Source organism: Schistocerca serialis, chromosome 11, assembly GCF_023864345.2.
Source record: "Schistocerca serialis cubense isolate TAMUIC-IGC-003099 chromosome 11, iqSchSeri2.2, whole genome shotgun sequence".
In the NCBI taxonomy this organism is placed as follows: Eukaryota; Metazoa; Arthropoda; class Insecta; order Orthoptera; family Acrididae; genus Schistocerca; species Schistocerca serialis.
This window is the reverse complement of record NC_064648.1, coordinates 105,380,094-105,403,815: the sequence shown is the minus strand read 5'-3', so window position 1 is coordinate 105,403,815 and position 23,722 is coordinate 105,380,094. Positions and strand designations below refer to the sequence as shown.

Sequence of the window (23,722 nt, the reverse complement as noted above, 5' to 3'; positions counted from 1 at the left end):
TGATTTTATCTTGCTTCTATTTTAGAGAGACTATTTTCAGTTTCATGGCCGCGATGAAGAAACGTCTGATGTGTTTAAGGCCAGTGTCTTGTGAGAGGAGTGATTTATTTTGTTATCTTCCAGTGCCTCCAGTCTCTGAGCTGCTTTCTTTCCATTTCATATTCGTCAATCTTATAAAGTAGTGGATGTTAAGCAGTTGCATTCGGATTTTCGAGCACTTTGAGGAACTTTTTTGAGGTCGTCAGTAATGAATGACATTCTCATCTGCTATTAAGGATGGCTGTTCGCAAAGGGTGTGCTATGGCTGTTGGAACTTTTTTCCAAAAACTACTGCTATTGTGGGACCTAATTCTTGTGATTACCTCGCGCATCATTTGGTGGGTTTCTCTTCTTATTAGGTAATTGAAAACATTCAAGCCAATCATAGCATATCCATTTGGTTAGTGCCGTATGGTCTATAAAATTTCCCTACTGTTTAATTTTGTTTCTTATGTACGTCAGGAGTCTTAAGGAGCGGTTTGAATAGTTGATTTGTTAGTTTTTGTGTTAAAACGTATCAATCTGAATTTTTCGACTATCCGATTTCGTGAGTTTATGATCGTTTTAAGTTTTTTCCTAGTTTTTGTGGTTCACAGCATAATAAATGTGAGGTATTCGTTAGCTATGCAGTCGCTAAATTCAGTGTAGCTTCAGAATCTGGGTATCTATGTTGTACGTAGTTTATGTTCTAAGATTGAAGTGCCATAGTGATTGATAAAAGGCGGCGAGTCCTTTCTGAGTCTTGCGTGATTCAAAATGGCTACAACAAGTTTAATGTTTTTCTTGTTCAATTTTTCAGCAAATATCGTAGATCCACCACTGAGTCTCGTGTTCCTTTAGCTGGGCAAAATGAGAGTATATAATTCACGAGATCAGTTGGCAGTACCGCGGCAGGATACATCGTTGTGGTGTTTTATATGAAAGACTCTGAAGCATCTATCTCAGCTTCTACTATGGTCTGGTTTGGGTTAATCAGGTCGCTGACAGATACACTTATCTAGATTGATTTCTCTACCTGCTCATGAGGTATGTGCTGCGACAATAATACCAACTTTTTTTTCTCTTACTATGCCTTTAGGGAGTTTGTTTTTAGAGCAGAAACCCAGTGTGTTGACAATGCAAATAGTGGCAATATCTTTCTTAGGCTTGAATGTGAAGGTTAATTCTTGTTTCCTGGTGTCTCAGGCTAGGTTGGGCATAGGCCTCCTTGTCTTTCAATATGGCGATATAGACGTGGATCCGTGTTCGCCAAAGAACGTAGTAGGAGCTTTTTAGAAGCTGCTGTTATTATTTCCCTTCTTTCAAATATTATGGTGCGAAGGGCTGTAGTGAAGACTCAGAGTATGTTTCCCGTTTGATTGTTTTCGTGACATTCTTGGACGAAGACCGTGATAGTTCGATCAATGCGCTTAATGTTTTCAGTTTTGTTTGCTGAGATAGGCTGTTTTGGTCTTTCTTTGCGACTCTCATCACTATTAACGTTATCAGTGTTGCAGCTCCTGCATTTTGGTGCTTCTTGTTTCGGGTCTATTTTGCAATTAAAAATTGGATTTGCTCGACTCCATTCTTCACATCTCAATTTATATCGCAGCTTTTCGTGGCTTATTGGAAAGTTTTGCAATATGGACGTTGCTGTTATTGAGGAGGTAGTGTTTAAATAGTCCAACCTTGTGAGGTACACAGTGCATTCTGAAATGGTGAACAAGTGGCTTGTTAGTTGGTTCTTTGTAACTATAGATGACTGGAAGGAATAGCGGGAAATTTTGATTTAGTTTCCCGGTACCTTTAGGTCCCCTTCAGTTTTTTCGTTTGTTGTATCACGGTCAAAATTGGTTATCACAAAGGCGAGCGTGAGTCTGTGTGGTTTCTCTTTTGCTTAGTGTTTGGCGTGCGGTGTGATTTCTGTTACTGTTGCTTCAGATCGTTAAGTAACTCAAACTGTTCTCTCGGGTTTCGATATCTGATGGGTGTGTTGTGATGTTGGCAAATTTTTTCGGATTTTTTTTGTGAACGACTTGGTGGCCCAGGAAACTGTTTTAGTGCAGGTTACAATGATTTGGCGGTTTCTTTGCCACCTTCTTAGTTTATAGTTTATTGAAGGGTGTGCTAAAGTGCCGTAAGTTGTGTTGGATGTGCTTTAATTCCATCTGCATCCGACCAGTTGTAAACCTTGTTCTTCGTGAGATGTATTTGGATGAGTGTAAACTATTTGTAATTGGAGTATCGCGTTTGTGGCGGCTTTGCCTGTTTACTTCGGGTTTCTTGTCTGGGTTTTTGGCGTAGCGTTGCGCTTCTGGAGATCTGGTGGAGACAGAGTTTTCTACTTCAGTCTGGTGCGCTGAAAACTGTTATTATCCATAGTCCCCACGCCCTGCTTGAGAACTCCCGCAGTCAGCGTTCTGTGCCTTTAGCCACGGCAGATGCGAGTTGGTCGTCCCCGTCTCAAAGTGTGGCGGTTGTGCAGACTGCCGATCCCAAGTCTGAATTGCTCTGACAATGCTGCATTTGACGACAGTGGCGCGAATTACGCATGATGCACTTTGCAGGGGACATCGTCTGAGTAACATGTGTGCTGTCGAACAACTACGTACATGTAACAACAGTTCAAGCAGTTTCGGCTGCGAGAATGCTTGCCTCCGGATATATCAGAGGAAAACCCTTAATAAGTATATCGGTTGCAGAAGTTAATGCTTGATACCCCACGAGTGAAAGGGTTGTAACAGTTGATTCCCTGACCACCGATATCTGCTCGCTGGTTCGCCTTTTTGAAGATCAGAACGTGACAGCAGCGGCTGTAAGCAGCAGCAGGGAGTTGCCAGTGGTGGGGCTTGCAGTCCTCTGCTGCTCCTGATTGGCTGAAAGGCCCACGTGTAGAAGGATTTCGTGGAGAGGCTCGGAGCTCGGGGAATCGAGAGCTGGCTGTCGGCGCCCGTGTGGCCGACGTGGCGGGTCGCGGGCGCTCTGGAGCGGAGTTCTGTGTCGCGACGCACAGTGTTCTCGAGTTTCCAAACGCCTTCTCGTTTGCGCGCATCCATTACCGCTTAAGAACTTTCCTGTCGTTATCTGCGAATGTTGAAATAGTAATTAGTGTGGGCGTTTAGGCGAATTGTAGCTCAGGGAAAACTCGGTGATGTTAGCGAAGTGGTAGTGGTCCTCCGACTCAGACTGACTTGGCTGGGGTAATTGGATAGCGATAATCTCAGTTTGTTATCCAAATCTGGGAGTAATGTTTTTTGAGTGACCGTCTTCCTGTTGAGTTTGAACTGTGTATTTCGTACAGCCAGTCGAAAGTAATTTCCTGGACTCGGCTGTGAATGTTCCCAGTACTGCGGTCGTAACTCGGGATCTTGCCTGGGGGTAAGTAGGTAGCATGAGGGCCGTTACTTTCCAGCGGGTCGAGGCTCGGCTGGCGACCACTGAGTCGGACTGACTTTACGCGTGTCCCGGTGGTGCAGGACGCTTGTGTGGGTGGGCCCCGTGTCGGCTCTGGCCGCCACCACCTAAAGAGAAGGCCGCGGCGCGCTCTTGTGACGTCACGCAGAGCGGGCCAGGGTTGGCTTGGCGCTGCGCTGACAGAATCGAGGCGCACGGCCTGCAAATCTTCGTCAAACGTTTTTACAGAATGTGTTGAGCTGCCGGCGCCCCCCTGCGGCCTGGCGGGCTGCACCCGGCACCTGCCTCCCTCGTGGCGCTGCGGCCTCTGGTTCCACTGCGTCCAGTACGGAAATCGCGGTTAACACTGCGGGTGCCTGCTAAGTGCGCGATGATGCCTGTAGTTTCACAATTCACGAAAATCACTCCACGTAGTACTATTTATCACAGGATTTTCAGTTGGGCTGGATACTAAATTCACACAGACACTCCTTTACTTTGCTCACTCAGGTTTTATTTAAACAAATGGGAGATCGTCTATTGATTACGAATCACAACAATTTCGGCGTACTGTGTGCTTCTAGTGAAGCTACTATGGCACATGTTTTCCAGGACTCACAGTACTGGCACAAGTTTATCCTTCCACAGTACTGTTTCTGTAAATACGCCTTTAAGTAATGTTCTTCCTTGCTCAAGAGTGGCACATGGAACATTAACTTTTAACATCTGCCATAGTACCCTTACAAACCTCTAGCTTAACAAATCACCGTCTTGTCTCACAAACCCAATAATGCTAATCTCATATAACTCTGCCATTCGACATTTTGCGTTCACTTCAAGCCACATTTCACACAACAAGTCATGTGTTACTTTATTACTATACCTGTTTGAGCCACTCTATGTAATCGAACCACTAATAAGCTGAACAAACCCATTTACACTTTCATGCACACACCACTTCAGTCATTGGCCCCTCTCTTTTGATTTTATAAGTATCTGAATGTCTCTTGTCATGGTACTTGAATTACAAATCATGTAAAAGTACATCTTTCACACACATATGGAAAATTTCCTTGTTTCAGACATAATGTTATATACTAATATCATACATCATACATTAATACAACCGACAAACTGCAAAGACAGATCCTCGAAGGAAAACGGAGAAAAAACGTCCTACGAACATGTATCCAGAAATGCACCATCGCCACGGTAGATGACACTGACGAATGGGAATTCCTCCGACAACGTGATGCGTTTTACTTGTATATAACAGGCCGTGTGATTGACGCAGCCTGTTGTATACACGAAGCATTTCCCAACAATTTTAGTAAGTAGTCTCAGTGCATTAGAATAGGTAGACAGAGGCTACCACTCACAAATAAGCACACAGTTATAAATGAAGGAGACGTTAGGAAAGAGAAGTACTGGCTGTACCATATCAGATTTAATGACATTTAACATTCTCATACCAGGTAGAGTCCATTTTTATTGCTGGGCGTAATGCAGTGTAGTGTGGACACAGTTATTTGCGAAAAATACTGAAGGAGCCTACAGCGAGGATTCTGAAAAGGGAGACTGTTCATTGTTTCTCCTGGCCAGATTCCTCTCGGCTGCCGAACACAGCTCTAGACCTGCAGGGATGTTGGTTGGGTTCCACCAGAGAAGTATCCTGTTCTTGAGTATGGGGAGCGTCGTTCCATTGCAAACGAAACAGACGAAGAGCACTGGTCCTTGCACCATCGTAACTAGATGCATATAGTACACTAACTGCGCTATTCCCTGAGCCTGGTGGAACCCAATTCTAATAATAATTCCTGTTCCACTTAATATAATGGCCTTAACTGACATAAAAATACATTCCTTCTTTGAGGCAAATTTCTTGTCATCAACAATTTCGAGTTGCCGCATGGAGCACCGATTACGTAGGTACATGTATCCAATCAGTCCGAGACAAACCAAGTTGAATGCCACAGACACTGAAATCCCTGCAAGGACTACTATGCGACTGTAGATCAGGTAATATTTACTCGTCTTTTCCAAAGCAACAGCTGCCACACATACTATACTCCACGGTATAAGCACACACAGCACCTCACGACAGAATAACTGGCTTACTTCAGCAGGTAGTAGCTGGTCAGGAAGCCTGAGATGGCGAACACAAGCATACATGTGGTAGCAGAATGAGTTCAGCCAGAAACAGCTGAGAAGTGTGAGGGCGCTGTCTATCAGCACTGCTGTAGGTAAGTCAGGGACGCCTGCCATACGATACACGACCTCAGAACACAGGATCTGGACTATGCACGTGATCTGAAAGGACACGAGTATCTTTCCAGGCAAGTTGCGTAACTGGGGAAGGTACATGTATACTCCGGCAGTCGATAAACGGAAAATGATATTTATCAGTATAAATGAGATTTCTAAAGGCTTCAAGCTGTCAATTTTGAAATCCTTGTATTTCAAGGTGGCGTTGTTTAAACTGTTTTTGTAGTTCAGTGTTTCTTCTGTTAGCTTTTGATAGAGCACCCTGTTAGTACTACGGAATGCTCCAAATCCGAAACTAGTGAAATTACAATAATGGGAAGTCCGAATGACGGAAAAGTCGCGACACTTTAGCAACAGAATAGCTCTGGAAACAGAGCAGATGGCGTCTGTAGCGTTCGACTGCAGACATGATTGATCGTTAGTACTATCGAAATAGCAGCGAGCATCGTGCACAGATTGTATCATACTAAACGGGACGTCCTGACAAATGCCGTACGAGTTGACCACCATCCACGCCAGCAGACAGAGGTTGACGTTTATCCTTTGCGTGTAGGCCAGGTAGGTGGTGACGGGTATGTGGGGCGACCTCTGCACCACGTCGTCCCACAGCTGCTCGCGGCACTGCTCGCGCTGCTTCACGGCTTCCAGTGGCAGGTCTTCCAGCGGACACGTGGGGTGGTCCAGGGCGTTCACCAACAGCTGCACGCAGTCAGTGTCCACGGAGAGCGTATCGTGGCTTCTGTCCTCCAGCTGCCACTTCTCGTCTGCAAGAAAACGACAGCAAGTAGGTGGTGGCCGTACACTGCAGGCAGCTGAATCCAAAGTCTTCTCTGGATGACGAGCCTGGGCGTCGTTTACCCGCATCATACAGGTTCAGTTACCCAGAAGTATGTAAGGCGGCATGTCAACACAAAGTAAGAGTATTAACAAAGACAGGTATCATGTTACTATGCACGTCTATTTCATCTACAGGGTGTCCAAGAAGTCCCTGTATCGCTCTTGACATAGTAAAAATGAGGAGGTAAATAGGTTTTATTGATAGTCCTGCACTGAAGATGTTAAAAAAACAATGTTATCAGAATTATATTTTTGTTTCAGAACTGCAGTCTTTGATTTCCGAATCCATGGACCAACAATTATCTTGTAAAGGAGAGATCAGTGGAGGATTCGTGGGTGCATGAACATCCGCAGATAGGAAAAACTATGTAAGGTATGATGAGACCATTTGCCTCAGTCCCCCTCGTAAAGTAGCCATGCCTGATTGAGATAAATGTCCTGTATTTTCAGGCTGTCTCAAAGACAGACCACATATTGGAAGCAATAAAAAGTGACAGGAAACGTGTGTCACCCACTCTTAATCAGATGAGCAGTCTCCAATCAAAATAATTTGCAAAAGAGCAGTTGGACTTCAAGCATCTTCTTCAACAATGCACTACCACACTGAAAAAATATGAATACGAAAGAATTTAGGCCCATGTTTGTTACAGAATTATCTGGCAATGATGTGGAGCAACGATTTGTAACCTACCGTACTTCGTTGCGGTGACTTCTGCCATGTCTCGCTCAAGAGTGTTGTTTACCTATAAATGTGCCATATACCACTGTTTGCTCAGGAAAAATATTGTATTCTTGTCTAAGGAAAGTACCCATTATCAGCCTGAGTTGGAAAGGAACCTACCTCACCTTATGTGGGCCATTGTGTGATCAGAATACCTGTTAGCACCACATTCTTTTGAAGCTTACATGAATGGGAACTTCCATTTCTCTGTACAACAGAAGTTTTCAGTATCTCAGCTCCATGACAAGGCAGTCACGGATCTTGTGTGGTTGTAGAAGGAAGGAGCTTGAGTCTCGTTTTGTTGTTCAGATGTGTGGGTTTCTTAATGAACAACTTATTCTCGGATTCTATTTGGTTCTGCAGCATTTAAAGACATATTAAAATGGTTACCACGAAATCCCAACATTACCACCTCAACAACCTTTTGAAATCGTCATGACAAACTTTTGATCTTACCACACAAGTAACTGAATATGAAGAATAATAAAGCCGCATGTGGCTCAACGTTGAAAGATTAATGGAAAATTGACACAAGTGTTGAGGAAGTCTTTCTAAGCAGAATTACTTGCTTTATAGCAAGGGGGACAGCGAGACACATAGATATCTGAGGAAGGTGTGATCGTCCATACACTGATCCGTTGGATACGTATTTTTTTTATATCTAACTACGTCCATATAGAATATACTCTTTTGAATATAACTCCATAGGCGTCCTGTACAGAGAAATAGGATGCAGGCTGAATTCTCGACTTTGTGATATTTCACTTTCCTCCGTGAACTTAGTGACCCCATCACGCAGCGTAAAAAAAAGTGATGCAGCATATTTGTCACCAGTTTGTTTCGTTAGCACGAGATTGTCGAGAAAAAGCACAACAAAATATAGTAACTGACGATTTTGGAAGTACCTTTACCACAATGAACGATTTACTGTTAATACTCTGTTTGCATACATTCAAAAACACGCACAAAAATGTAATTACGTCGCCTCAGTCGTACCTAGTGTAATGATAATAATGCAGCAATAAATGCAATTGGGACATACATGCCTCAGCTGCTGAGTGGATGAATGTGGGATTACAACTCCAGAGATTTGGGATTCAGCCATTGCTCCCGAGATTCCTTCTGTCACTTATCTCTTCTTTCACCTCTGACATTGATTTATGGAAATCGAAAATGTTGTAACTGTAGAATTGTTCGGAGACCCAATAACTAACTGTGTCCCACAATTATTAACTGGGTAAGTTAGTTCAGAAGTAGGAAGACGGCGAGTGACGACAACCTGCAGTAGGACAGTGGCTCGCGAAGCACTGTGGTGACCAAACCAGGCTTCAGCTTGATGACGGCTTTACCTACTGCATTCTGAGAAGTCCTGATGGTCGTTTTCCTCGAGCACTATTCCTGTTCAGAGTACAAATCAAAGGAGAATGATACTCATATGCTACACATCATCCAATGTATACAGGGTGAGTCATCTAACGTTACCGCTGGATATATTTCGTAAACCACATCAAATACTGACGAACCGATTCCACAGACCGAACGTGAGGAGAGGGGCTAGTGTAACTGTTTAACACAAACCACACAAAAATGCACGGAAGTATGTTTTTTAACACAAACCTAGGTTTTTTTAAATGTACCCATGTTAGTTTTGTTAGCACATCTGAACATATAAACAAATACGTAATCAGTGCCGTTTGTTGCATTGTAAAATGTTAATTACAACCGGAGATATTGTAACCTAAAGTTGACGCTTGAAACCTCCGACATTCAGTTGCGTCTTGTAACAAACACGGGCCACGGTCGGCGGGCAGCATCTGCAGGGACATGTTTACGATGACGACCGTGTTTACGAGTGTGGCTGCAGTGCACTGTTGTGGTTTGGTCTAGCTGTCGCAGTGTCTGCATGTAGCGCTTGCTGCTATTGTTATTCTGCATTCGTCTCCGCACGCAGACCAACTGTAGTACACCGTGTTACCAGACGTCTGTGATAGTGTAGTGTTGTAGGAACTGTGACCATGGTGTATTCGAACTCTGAAAAGGCGGAGATGATACTCATCTATGGCGAGTGTCGACGAAATGCAGCTGAAGCTTGCAGGGTGTATGCAGAACGGTACCAGGACAGAGAGCATCCAACGTGCCGCACATTGCAAAACATCTACCGCCAACTGTATGCAACAGGTATGGTCGTAGCACGCAAACGGGTCCGTAACAGGCCCATCACAGGAGAAGCGGGTGCAGTTGGTGTGTTAGCTGCTGTTGCCATGAACCCACACATGAGTACACGGGACATTGCGAGAGCCGGTGGACTGAGTCAAAGTAGTGTCATGCGCATACTGCATCGTCACCCCATTCATGTGTCGCTACATCAGCAATTACATGGTGATGACTTTACTCATCGAGTGCAATTCTGTCAATGGGCATTAACAGAGAATGCGTTGCAGTTCTACCTGTTTACCGATGAAGCGGGTTTCACAAACCACGGGGCAGTGAATCTACGGAACATGCATTACTGGTCCGTGGACAATCCTCGCTGGCTCAGACAGGTAGAGCGACAGCGACCGTGGACTGTAAATGTATGGTGCGGAATCATTGGCGACCACCTCATTGGTCCTCACCTCACTGCAGGGGCCCAGACAGCTGCAACATACATCGCGTTTCTACAGAATGATCTGCCAACGTTGCTCGAAAATGTCCCACTGGAAACGCGTCGACGTATGTGGTATCAGCATGATGGTGCACCTGCACATACCGCAATTAACACTAGGCTGACCCTTGACAGGATGTTCGATGGGCGTTTCATAGGACGTGGAGGACGCATAAATTGGCCAGCCCGTTCTCCTGATCTTACACCTCTGGACTTCTTTCTGTGGTGTACGTTAAAGGAGAATGTGTACCGTGATGTGCTTGCAACCCCAGAGGATATGAAACAACGTATTGTGGCAGCCTGCGGCGGCATTACACCAGATGTACTGCGGCGTGTACGACATTCATTACGCCAGAGATTGCAATTGTGTGCAGCAAATGATGGCCACCACATTGAACATCTATTGGCCTGACATGTCGGGACGCACTCTATTCCATTCCGTAATTGAAAACGGAAACCACGTGTGTACGTGTACCTCACCCCTCATGGTAATGTACATGTGCGTCAGTGAAAAAGACCAATAAAAAGGTGTTAGCATGTGGACGTAATGTGCTGTTCCAGTCTCTTCAGTACCTAAGGCCCATCACCGTTCCCTTTGGATCCCTACGTAATTCGGTGCTCTCCCGATACACACGATCGAACAGCGGAGTAGTGGTACTCAAGCGTCAAATTTAGGTTACAATATCTCCGGATGTAATTAACATTTTACAATGCAATAAACGGCACTGATTACGTATTTGTTTATATGTTCAGATGTGCTAACAAAACTAACGGGGTTCCATTTAAAAAAAAACGTAGGTTTGTGTTAAAAAACATACTTCCGTGCATTTTTTTTATGGTTTGTATTAACCAGTTACACTAGCCCCTCTCCTCACGTTCGGTCTGTGGAATCGATTCGTCAGTATCTGATGTGGTTTACGAAATATATCCAGCGGTAATGTTAGGTGACTCACCCTGTATAGTTCATTGGCGTGTTGAGCGCAAATGTATACCCAGTAAGACGAATAAGTTCTGAAAGATTCTTATACACAGGCACGTTCTGTGAAAGGCCGAATGCACGACTTTGTCGTAAACACTCCATTTTCTTTGTTATTCATTCCTCTCCCACCACATTATCGTGTGGTGCGCAAGCTTCGGACACTTTGCTGCTCTTCAGCCTATTGAAGTTAGGCCAGTATAGCTTTTAAGGGAGAATGAATAAAATGATAGGTTTCAAAAAAATAAAAGCCATAGCGTCTCTACATAAACACATGTACATTGAAGTTGATGATGGTGCTATGGTGAAGATAAGGCTCTTGCTTCTGGCAAGTCACTGGCAGTCAGTTCCCGATAATACTACGAGGGTAATACAATATGATGCAGGTGCCGGCCAGAAAGGGTGTATGTATTCAAGGTGTTGGAGTGGGCTGGGAAGTATGATTGACAAGTTGATGTGCGTAGAGGGAGGTGTGAGGGAGGGATTACAGTGGTCAGGAGGCTGGAAGCGGGGTCATCTACATATTGAAGAGACGTAGACGCTAGGATTATAGCTGGTTGGAGGAGTAAGTGTCTGCATACTATTCTGGAACAGGAAGAACCAGCCAGCTGAAGTTCCGCTCGAATAGGATACAGAAGGGTGGCAAGTGGAGGGTGGATATGACATGTTGGTATAGGCGCACCAGAAGCCTAGGTATCCAGAGGATAGGCGAGAAAAATTGCTTTTGTTCCCCACGTTTATGGGACGTTTACAATTTGTGACAAAGGTTGCGTCTGAGACTGCAAATATGATACAGAATGCAAGGTGTTCTAAGACTTTAAGGAATGGTAAATTTTTGAGAGTGCTGAGATCCAAGCTATATTGGCGAAAGTAACACTGGGGCCACTAAGGTTTTTGGAAAGACGAAGGAAGAAACAAGATCAGGGGTTAACGTCCTGTTGGTGAAACAGCTATTAGAGCATAACCCAGAATTGGGAAGAACGGGGAAGCAGGACAGCTGCGTCCATCCATAGGAACCGTCGTGTCATTCACCTTAAGCTGTGTAGGGACATCGCAGAGAAACTAAATATGGTCGAAAATCAAGTTTGGAGCCAACAGCTTACCACAGCATCGCCTCGTTCAGTGGGTTTTACCCAAGTACAGAGGATGGCTGAATGAGGGAAACCCCACATTGTCGAGTTTCCTGTCTTCTTAATTTGAGTTTGTTGTAAGCTGGGGATGCGTGATTATTCCAAGATACGAGAAAGGGAGAGTCCTCTGCCCATGTCAGCAGAGAGGAATGGAGCAGCAAGTCCACCGCTTTACTGCAAGCGCTTATCTTCCTCCACGTAATTGGGCACTGTCCATGCATTGTAAGAGAACTGTGACTCGGTGTTTTATCTGTTGAGTGTGTAAGTAGGCTGTTTATGTTTTCTTTATGTAAGTAGGCTGTTCAGGTTTTTTTATTGGTAACGCCACCTCTGTATGAAAATCACTGGCTGTGCTGTGTGCAGTCTGTGGCTGCTTTGCATTGTTGTAATACTCGCCATTGTAGTGTTAGGCAGCTGGCTGTGAACAGCGCGTAGCGTTGGGCAGTTGGAGGTGAGCCGCCAGCAGTGGTGGATGTGGGGAGAGAGATGGCGGAGTTTTGAAATTTGTCATGAACTGCTATATTTATATATGATGATATCAAGGTAAATACATTGTTTGTTCTCTACTAATATCTTTCATTTGCTAACTATCCCTATCAGTAGTTGGTGCCTTCCATAGTTTGAATCTTTTATTTAGCTGGCAGTAGTGGCGCTCGCTGTATTGCAGTAGCTTGAGCAGCGAAGATTTTTGTGAGGTAAGTGATTTGTGAAAGGTATAGTTTAATGTTAGTCAGGGCCATTCTTTTGTAGGGATTTTTGAAAGTCAGATTGCGTTGCGCTAACAAAATATTGTGTGTCAGGTTAAGCACAGTCATGTATAATTGTTCAAAGGGGTACGTTTCATATGTCGACCCTTAGCCGAGGATACCTCACTGGAATCTTCTGATTTTTTTCTTGTAGTTTGTGTAATTGGTGTAGCTATTTTTATTGATAGCGCGTAATCATAGAGAGAATTTCCTTTGTAGTTGTAGTTTTTCATTGTTGTACAGTAAAAGAGTTGTGGCATGCATGTAGATTTGCACCAAGTATTTCGCAGCTGCGCTGGCAATTAAGTAGACATTATTTCCATTGCTATGTTATTTTATTTTGCTCTTCAAATTGTGCTTTTCTGTGTTATCGTGTGAAATATTGTGACAATAATGGCGTGTAAATAACGTAACACTAGGCTCCAAAGTAAACTGAGAAATAATAGTGACGACGAGCATAGCTTATCAGCACCACTGTGTAATGAAGTAACAGACATTCAAAGTAGTAATTTGGTAATAGTGCATAGGGAAATGGAGCGGGCGGCAAACAATGGCGCAGACAGTGAAACAAATAGTGAACAGGGAAGCATTATCGATCGATCGGTCGGCAACAGCTCGCCTCAGGAATCGGAAATGACAGGACACAATCTTGCAAATACTGCAGATTTAGGTTTTGGGTCCTCACCGTTTTCTCAAATAAGTCAAGACACATTTTCTGCTTGTCAAAATGTCAATGTTGCCGGTGCAAATTTACTGCCGAAAAGCACTGAGGAACATGTTGCAGACACCAGTGCATTGTTATTACAGTTAATGCAACAAATGGGACAAAAGCTACAAAAGTTAGACACAACACTTGAACAAAATCAGAAACAAATGGGACAAAATCTTAAAAAGTTAGACACAGTGGAACAAAATCTTAAAAAGTTAGACACAATGGAACAACACCAGAGACAAACACAGCAACAGTTAGACACAATGGAACAAAATCTTCAAAAGTTAGACACCACACTTGAACAAACACATGAAGATTTAACTACTGAGTTACATAACATTGAATCGAAATGTCAAAAAGTCTGTAATGACGTAAAAACACAAATTTGTGAGCATTTTCAACCTATTTTTTCGCGGCATGAAAATGCATTACAGAATCACGAAGCAGCCATAAAAGAACTGCAAACCATTGTTCATGAAAATCATGAGACCTTGTGGGCTAAAATTGACTCAGTTGCATTTACCGATTCGGTTACGCAACTTGCAAAAACTCAGGAAAACTTTAAGGACACAGTAGATACTCTGAAACTTCGTTCAGAAAAACACACTGAAGAAATAAGTACACTATCGGAGAAAGTAGCCGAACTTTCGGATCAGGTCACTAACTTATCTACAAAGGTAGATGATGATCTGAAAGACACAAGACCTGTAGCCTTCACTGACACAGAAGAGTATGAACAAATTAGAAAATTCAAACAGAGTCAAAATCAAATCAATACACAACACCAAAGAGAAATCCGGGAAGTACAAGATCAGCTGACACAGGTAATACAAGAATTACGTATTTCAGAGGATACTCACACCCCAATACGGGAAGAGGGACACAGAAATACGGAACAGCCACAAAATAATAACACAGGGCATTTCGGAAGTTATGAAAGAAATTGGCAATGTGCACCGAATTTTGAGATGGAACGGCCGACACGACCTAACAATGACCGATATGCGACTCGCCGACATGATGATTTTGACTATAAGCTGCTCATTACTACACGTAAATTCAAAACATTTAAGAATTCTGGCAACGACATTCATCCACAAGCATGGCTCCATCAATTCTCGCATTGTTTTCCTCCCAACTGGTCGTTAGAACACAGATTAGAATTTATGTGTGGCTACTTGGAGAATGAACCAGCTGTAACAATGCGATCGGTAATTCACGATTGCCACAGTGAAGGAGAGTTTTACCATGCCTTCCTCTCAGCATATTGGTCTCAAGCCACACAAGACCGAGTAAAACATAGCATCATAATGATGAAACGTTTCGAACAATCTGAATTTTCCAGTCTTATGAAATATTTTGAAGACATGTTGCATAAGAATCAGTATCTTTCAAACCCATACAGACCCTCAGAACTCATCTGCATTTGCTTAATCAAACTGCCTGAACATTTACGACATATTATTTTGGCAGGACGTTGCAAAGACGACATTGAAGCATTTCAGGGACTCTTACAAGAATTAGAAATTGACACAGACAGTCGCCGGATGCGAAAACAGGAAAACAATCACTACAGGTCACATACGTCACAATTCCGTGATGACAGAAACAATAACTGGACACGAAAAGGCTATTCTTACAACGCAAATCGTGACCAAAACAGACACCACCCATATGACAACCGCTGGCAGAGTAATAATAGTTACAGAGAAAGATCGCATTTCCGTAGTAATGACTATCACAGAGACAATCAGAGAAACAGACAATATGGGAACCAAAACAATTATTATCAAGGGAGGCAGAATAACTTCAGACGCAACAGTTCGGCGCACAGTTACGATTCAGGGAGAAACTCTCCATCACGTGACGGACAAGGAAGAAACTACGGAATCTACCGACATGACGACAGACGATATATTCGTAACGACAGACCTGAATTGCATCAAAACTGGCGGGATTCAAACAGAGCAGGGCACTTTCGACAACGTGAATTTGTAGAAGTTAGGTCTCCTAATCCCAATAACGATGCGCGCCAACAAAGGGACAGACAATGACTCGCTCCGCAGGCGGCCGCTTGCGCCGGCTGGCTCAGAGAAAAATGACATAGACGCTAACCTGAAGAAAAATTCCAGTATTGTTTAACGACGTATACCACGATAATTGCGTTGAAGTTGAAACTCTGCGTACTAGGAAGAGTAAAGGTTTACACCACATTTCACATGTAAAACCGTTTATTGAAAGATAATCTGCTTTTTAACTTTATCTTTGCCATAAAACTTTTCACTTCACATTTCTAGTATGCTTTGTCAGACTTAAGAAACTGTTAACATGCAACAATGTTTGAAGTTAAATATCCAGTCTAGAACCTAGGGAACATTTTTAAACAGAAATTACGAATGCATTGTTATAGTGAACAGATGACACAGTGTTGTATTTGTACATTCTTGCTTGTTAGTTGCACGATTACGTAACGACTATCAGGCTTACGTACTTAGGACCCATACTGCTACTGCTAATGAGATTTTAATGCAACATTTTGGTTTACTTGAAAATACATTCTGGGTTTAATGTACTTTCTGTGAGATACCAGACGACACAGTGGTTAGTTTATCTGACAGCTACACGATTTTATCACGATGCTACTAATGAGTGACAATTTACAATGTTGCTTTTGCAGTGTTTCTGTTTTATATCTGCACAGTTTCTCTGAATTCTTCTGGAAAGTAAAACATGTTTTAGTAATAGCTTTTGTGGTATAGCTACAATGAGACTGCCTTTTCTGTAGCACGATAATACGTTACAGCACAGTACTTTCCTCATCACGGCAATAAGCGTAATAACTAAGACATTTATACGCAAAGCATTTCACTTTTGTGTATTATGAGGTAAGTACATTGACTTCTGCAGAACTTAGCTTTCGGAGGACGATAACTACGACACTTCCACACAGATTATGTTGCAACAAGACGCACATTTAGCGCTACAGTACACGTATTTGAGTGATTAATTTTGTACTTAAAACATTTATTTTTAAAGATTTTTGAATTACAAAGAAAGTTTTCCGTGATACATTTCATTCCATTGCTGTAATCTGTAACACCTGAGGGTTAATTACATTAATCCTCAGGGGGGTACACACTTACTTTGTGTACCATGTGTGTGGCAACCACAAGGAACCCTAGCTAATATGGTATTTGCTTATACAATTTTACACATCGGTACCATATTTCTCTAACACACAAATTACACAGCTATCTGATCATGTAACTGAGAGATAAACTTTTTTTATTACATCAGTGACATATGTTTACGCAATTACAGAGTTGGATTACTTCACACTTACGAAATTGTATTTTGTCTGTACTGTGTGAACTCTTCATAGTTTTTCGGACCCATTGTGATACTATGAGAGCTTTGAATGATGTATTTGGTATGAGATCATGATTTTTAAAGTACGTTTGAGGCAGATGACACTTTTGACATGAGCAGAGAATTTTCTTTAGGTTTGGAATTATTGCAGAAAACTACGACATTTTTGAGATTTGACTGAGGTGTTATGATATTATTACGACGACAATGTGTATTATGCTGTTGAGATATGTTTATGATCAATAAGATGATGCTACCATATATGAGGAATAAGAAGTATGTTGGAAACCAAGAATTGTACTTTAAGAGTTATGAAATGTGTGTAAATGTGTGACTGTATCACAATGCTGACGAATTTTTTTTTTTGGACGCTGTTATATTTACAAGATTTTGTTTCTACACATTTGTTACGCAAATTTTCGACCTGTGAAATGTTTATATGAGACTGTCACTGTAGCGGAAACTGCTGTCGTAAATATGTCGGTAAGAAAGGTAAGTGACCGTGACGTAATGCGTTGCGAGCGGCCAGGTGTGCCAGTTGCCTGGAGGAAAAGCCATTATTGCGAGCCCTTTTCAGCGGCACAGGTAGAAAAAAAAGGGGACGCCATTAACCTCGCTTCTGACATTCCTTTGTAGAAAGCATCGCAAAAACGACACGGTCGAACTTGAAAACATATGATTACACTAGCTCTTAATTTACGATATTTACTGAAATGCCTAATGAAATGACGAGAAATATTTTTACATCTGCACACCTGATTATGACAAGCGTCTTTCTACGAGAGTTGAGAGAGTTTCTACTAACTTATGAAATGTCACATGACTACTGAATGATATTTTTATACTTTGCTTTTCATAGTTGCTTATTTCATTTGATATCTGGTTTCCAGCTGTGTTGCAGCATTGCTTTTATAAAATGAAATGCATTTGCTAATGTGAACACTTTCTGTCAACAGATCTATTAAATAATTATTTTATGATCCACATTCTTTAAAAAAGGAGCACTTGGAAAGGAAAGAACAATGAGAAGGAACTAGTAACAGTAACACATAATTTTCTTTTCAAGTACATGGTAATATTTCTTTTACAATAAGTTGTTGTGGTGCACCACTTTAATTACATAGACATTAAGATGTGAATATATATTTCCCTTATCTGCATTGTTGTTTTTACTGTAATATTTTTTCTGCTTGAACTATGTCATGTTTAGGTATAAGTTACTGCTGTTTGCCAGGCATATTGCTGCTAAATTTAACTTTGTATTACTCTGTTAAGCTTTTCTTGTTGCTGCACATTGGCTCATATTAGTTGTAATTTTGCATTTTTTCTGTTGATTTAGATTTACTGTAGCTTGCTTTGCAATTTTCCATTTTTTTGGTCATTGCTGTTTGTGTTACTCGTTTTGTGCTGCTGCATTGCCTCGTCCCTTAATTTAGCATCTGAGCTCAGTAGATTTAAGTTAGCTTAAGAGGGGGTAGACTATATAAGAAACTGACTACGGAGAATAGGGAAAGAATGCTTTGAAAGTTATCTGAAAACGATTTGGGCCTAAATGAGTATTGTACAATGAGCCATATTTATTTTGAAAGAAATATGGTTAGAATACAGAAAAGAGGTACAGACTGGACTTTTTGGGAATAATGATGAACGAAGGGAGATCTCCAAGAACAACAAAGGTTTTGTTCACAAAATACTGCAGTACCAAATGTTACACTGGAAACAAACCCTGTCCTTTCTTTTTGTGTTATCCCACTATGTGTTTGTGTACCCTTGTGTAGTTGTTTTCTTCCTGTCTCTGTGTAGTTTCATAGAATTTTTTCTTCTTTTAATATTAAGCTACATTCACTATGATGAGGAATACTGTTATCCTCAAATATAATTGGCATTAATAATATGTTATTTACTTTGTAAAGATGTTAGACATTATTTATTCTGTTTAAATGCTCATGTGTGAAGTTGATGTTTCGAAAGTTATTCTGATCTTTTATGTATGTACTCATGTCATAATTCCTGTAACACTGATGTATATGTTATTTCTATTCTTTTGTAAAGCCCCTATTACTACAAATGTTATCTGTACTATTATGTTCTTTAATGATGTATTTTGTACCTTTGTAATTGTATTTTCATGTTGTAAATTTATAATTGTATAGACACAAGTTCTTCAAATTAAGTTCCATTTTACTGCACACGTTTCTGTTGGTCATAGTATATGGACAATATGTGAGAAGTAGGGACTGTTAGTGTTTGCACGTGTGTTAATAATTCAGCAAGGGACTGGATAACGGCATTGCTGGTTCTAAGGACAATTCCAAAAACTTTGTGAGTGCACAAGTGGTGGTTATGGACTTGCTATATTATCCGCAAGACTCTTCAATGGTGATTGTGCACCTACACAGTCACAACAGAATACTGCTGGCTATCTCTACAAGGACTACAGTGGGTCTACATCTTTGATGATCCATCAATACCATTATTTCTACAAGGACTGCAGTGGGTCTGCACCTCTGGTGGTCCACCAATACCGTAATCTCTACCAGGACTACAATGGGTCTGCTCTGTGATGACCTACCAATACTCCTCAAAACTTCGAATGACTCTGCTGTGGGTTTGCTCTGTTGTGACCCATTACTTATCTGCATGTCGAGAGTCAGCACTGTCTTTCCGTTGGAAGGACAACACTACTTCTTCAAGACTGCATGGAAATCCACTACTTCCGTGTGCATTTTCTTCTACTGCTCAGACTTTGAGAAAAACACTGCAATTTTACTGTGACGAATGATGAGGACTGTCTTTATGGACTGTGAGAAAATTTGAGCTTTTGACCAACATAGTATCAATAAGTGTGTGCATTTGATTTCTTTGTTATTGTAATTATGAAAAAATTTTTTAAATCTGTATTGGCCACTGCCCAATCCAATTTGTAAAATTTTTTGTGGGGAGCATGGGGGCTATGTAAGTAGGCTGTTTATGTTTTCTTTATGTAAGTAGGCTGTTTAGGTTTTTTTATTGGTAACGCCACCTCTGTATGAAAATCACTGGCTGTGCTGTGTGCAGTCTGTGGCTGCTTTGCATTGTTGTAATACTCGCCATTGTAGTGTTAGGCAGCTGGCTGTGAACAGCGCGTAGCGTTGGGCAGTTGGAGGTGAGCCGCCAGCAGTGGTGGATGTGGGGAGAGAGATGGCGGAGTTTTGAAATTTGTCATGAACTGCTATATTTATATATTATGATATCAAGGTAAATACATTGTTTGTTCTCTACTAATATCTTTCATTTGCTAACTATCCCTATCAGTAGTTAGTGCCTTCCATAGTTTGAATCTTTTATTTAGCTGGCAGTAGTGGCGCTCGCTGTATTGCAGTAGCTTGAGCAGCGAAGATTTTTGTGAGGTAAGTGATTTGTGAAAGGTATAGTTTAATGTTAGTCAGGGCCATTCTTTTGTAGGGATTTTTGAAAGTCAGATTGCGTTGCGCTAACAAAATATTGTGTGTCAGGTTAAGCACGGTCAAGTATAATTGTTCAAAGGGGACGTTTCAAGTGTACATGACTGTAATGGATGCGTTAAGAGCTTAACATCCACATCTGACACACATGTTGTTGTCTCATGCTTTTATTAAATTTACAAGTAGATAGATGAAACAGTCAATGATCAGAACGCCTTATTGTTTGGAAAGCAATACACTTATCTTTAGCTCGTCGTGGCTGTGGCTGGGTGAGCACGTGTGGTATTAATTGGGGTCCAAATACACAGGAGCTGCTGAAAACACTGAGCGGCATTACAGTGCAAGTCTGCACATGATGAGCACTGAACGTTTACTACAACTGTGCCAAATATGTGTCTGTTGTTGGCCCTCGACTCTCTGTACGTGGATGCTTGGCCTAGGCTTGACTGAGTGACGTTACGCCGACACTGCACTCTGAAGGCAGAAATTCGTCGCTTCTCTGCAGTCGTCATGGAACTGTTGATACCCTCGTAGACGGAACAGAAGTCAGGCTGGACTCTGGCAGAACTCGTACCAGGCACTGGCTGGAAATACTTGTCGTGTGTGGCGCCTCGAAGCTACAGGAGGAGTGGCTTACTACTTCTTTCTCATAGGCGGTGGAGATGCTGCTTAGGTGTACAGCGGTGGTCGATTGACGATTTGCTGCAGGCGAGTATCGTCGACACCACATGTGTCACCTTCAACAGTGTCACAGGCCTCATCAGTGTATCATGTTACACTGAGGAGAGGTAATGTAATGTACAACACTGACACTAGGACTGGTGATGAGAAACTTTATCCTTCAATTCCCGCTCCCATTACTGGGGAAATACCAGCAATGCAAATTTCTTCCATCACCTGGATTCGAACCAGCTTACCTTTGAAGAGGGTACCACCACACAGTCATGTTTATGTGTGCCATGGTGGAAGTTAGGGAGAGAGAAATGATTGGTGGTGTTTATTGTAATAATTCCTTGGGTTTTTAACATAAGTGATTTTGATGTAGCAGAGGCTACACCAAGAGGTGAAGTTATCGAGGCAGATGGAGATATGCTGTTGAGTGAGATTTACAGTAACAAAAGAAGCATGGTGTGCCAGACAAGGAGCTATACAGTAAACATAATTCATTGGGACACCTGGCACTTGCCAGAGATCCGAATGTGCGACTATTGCGGAATATTTCGCCAATGGAGCAGTCATCATACCACTTTTCAATTATAGGCCACATGTCCTGTGGACAGATACCAGTGGTTCCGATTACCTTCTGCATTCTCATGCCTTTGAGCACTGCTGACTCTTCAGGGTTTTAGGAGCAGGGGAAGAAAGTGCCTTGAAGCTCTATCCGCCCATCCATCATTACTGATGATTTTTATCCTAAATTTAAGCAGTAGCGAGGTTTGATCCTGGGTCCCATGACGTTTTGATTAGTATACAAAGACACTACCCTTAAATCATAGGTGACCCGTGGGATATAAACTTGCATACAGTATGATATCACACAACTTGACTAGAGCTAGTAGGAAATAAGAGTTTCTTAATGAGGTCGAAAGTAATGGAGTCATGAGCAGCCTCTCATAAGAATTTCCTGAAATTGTAAGACGTCGTGGTCTCCTTCATTGGTTACATATTCCGCCCTCACAATCATATTCTGTACATCAAGACGCTTCATTCGAGCCCAAACTCGATAAGATAAAGTCAGTATTAGATGAATTCATGTAAACGATATGCAAATAACTAATAAATCGCAAGTGCGCACTGTGGTTGAAACACTCGAGGCTGGCGTACACACATACATACCAGACTCGACGGTCACAGGAGCTTTTAGCTCGAGAGAGGCAACTGCACCCCAGGAGGCCGGTCCCAAGCTATCTACGTCGGCCAGTGACCGCCTGTAGAGCAGACAGCGTTAGCCCGAGTGAAAGGACGACCCCGTGTTCCGCTTAAAAGCAAATTCCGCTACATTGTGTGGGAGCGGTTAGCCTACACATTCTTTACATATAGAACGCAGTTTCAGAGATTTTCACAGGGAGACAGCAAACGCCAAACACCGATACTACAGATTTCCGGATTGGTCACCTTAAACAAAATGTCATTCTCCCGTTTTAGAAGAGCAATGCTGATTGGCAGACGATATTTCTGACGCCTTGAGCTGAAGGAGTAATGGAAGAGATCGAAAGATATACCCCTTCACGTCTGGCGTGCAGAGGGGCCGTTCCGTTGTCGCTCTTGGAGCGAGAACACGTAACGAGAGCGTGTGCGCTCGTGCATGTACTCAAAGAGCGATGAACAAGTCTCTCCTCAGTACTTCACTGGGAGAGTACCTCTGTCGAGAGCGAATCGAAGTGCAACTGTATATTGAGTCCTTGCGATTAAGCGTTGTTCACTGTGTTGGCCGCCACACTTATTGTGCGATGTGAATGGACTGAGTAATAGTTAAACGCCTGCGAGCGAATTTTTGAGTGGCATCGTGGTGGACTGGTTATGTGACCGGTGTACCACGCCAATAGACTAGGGGCGAATAGGAGTCCTTGACTTCATCAAGGCGTAGGGAGAGTTTGATTGGCGATGGTCAATCCAGATAGAACGAGAGTTATCTTATTTGTTGGCAGCGAGTGGCGCAGACAGCAGTCATCACAGCTACAGCTCTTGCGACCCCCACATTTCATCCACAACAGTACCCTTCACTGCATATCACACGTGACAGCCTCGACTGTACCTAGCAACATTCTAACCGATAATTATTCAAGTTGAGTAGGTGCGGCTCTCAGCCATTCTGCCAAGTCAATAACAATCTTAAACTTTGTATAGAAATTTCATTAGCGAATCCTATCCATAAGAGGTAACTTCACATTCTGAAAAGAACCCGCAAATAACGTGTTCAATTTATAACTAAAAGTGCTATTGTGATTTCTCAGAATTTTTGTAAAATAAATGATAATTTTCGTTACTTCCATGTTTATCTTACACTAACTAGCACTACTCCAGTACCCAAGTATCCCACTAGTTACGTAAGACATTTTGTGAATTTTTGTGTCATTTCCTTACAGTGGACGACTCCAGAAGGTATTTGTTGCTGAAAGTTATTCAGGCATTTCTCTTTAGTACTTTAGGAGTGTCCGTCTGACTTCTGTAGTAGTGTGGGGGTGGAAATTGCATCTTGCAGGTGCCAAAGGGTAAAGGGTACATCTCAGATTAATCTGTTGCGCAGAATGACAGAATAGCACCAACCCACACACTCACTTTATAGTCTTGTGTTCTAAATGCTATATTTAATTCGTTTTGTGGCGTTATAGACAGGTATTTTAAACTGGGACCAAGAGATATGGTGGTCGTATTTGTGTGACACTGTATGTACCAAATTGTCGAGCAGTCATTAGATACAATGAGTATATCTTTAAGATATGAAGCACTGAGTCTGCCTTGTTGAGG

At 42.2% G+C, this 23,722-nt stretch overlaps 1 protein-coding gene across 1 annotated transcript in view; it reads right to left on the bottom strand.

Annotated features, from left to right (window-relative positions):
* Nucleotides 1-3,903: 3,903 nt before the first annotated feature.
* The window catches only part of LOC126427321 (uncharacterized), a 97,631-nt gene continuing 77,812 nt past the window's right edge, over nt 3,904-23,722 (bottom strand). The window contains exon 7 of the mRNA XM_050089629.1: nt 3,904-6,440. Within this exon, the coding sequence (XP_049945586.1) occupies nt 4,963-6,440 (1,478 nt within the window). The 3' untranslated portion in view covers nt 3,904-4,962. The remainder of the gene's footprint in view (nt 6,441-23,722) is intronic.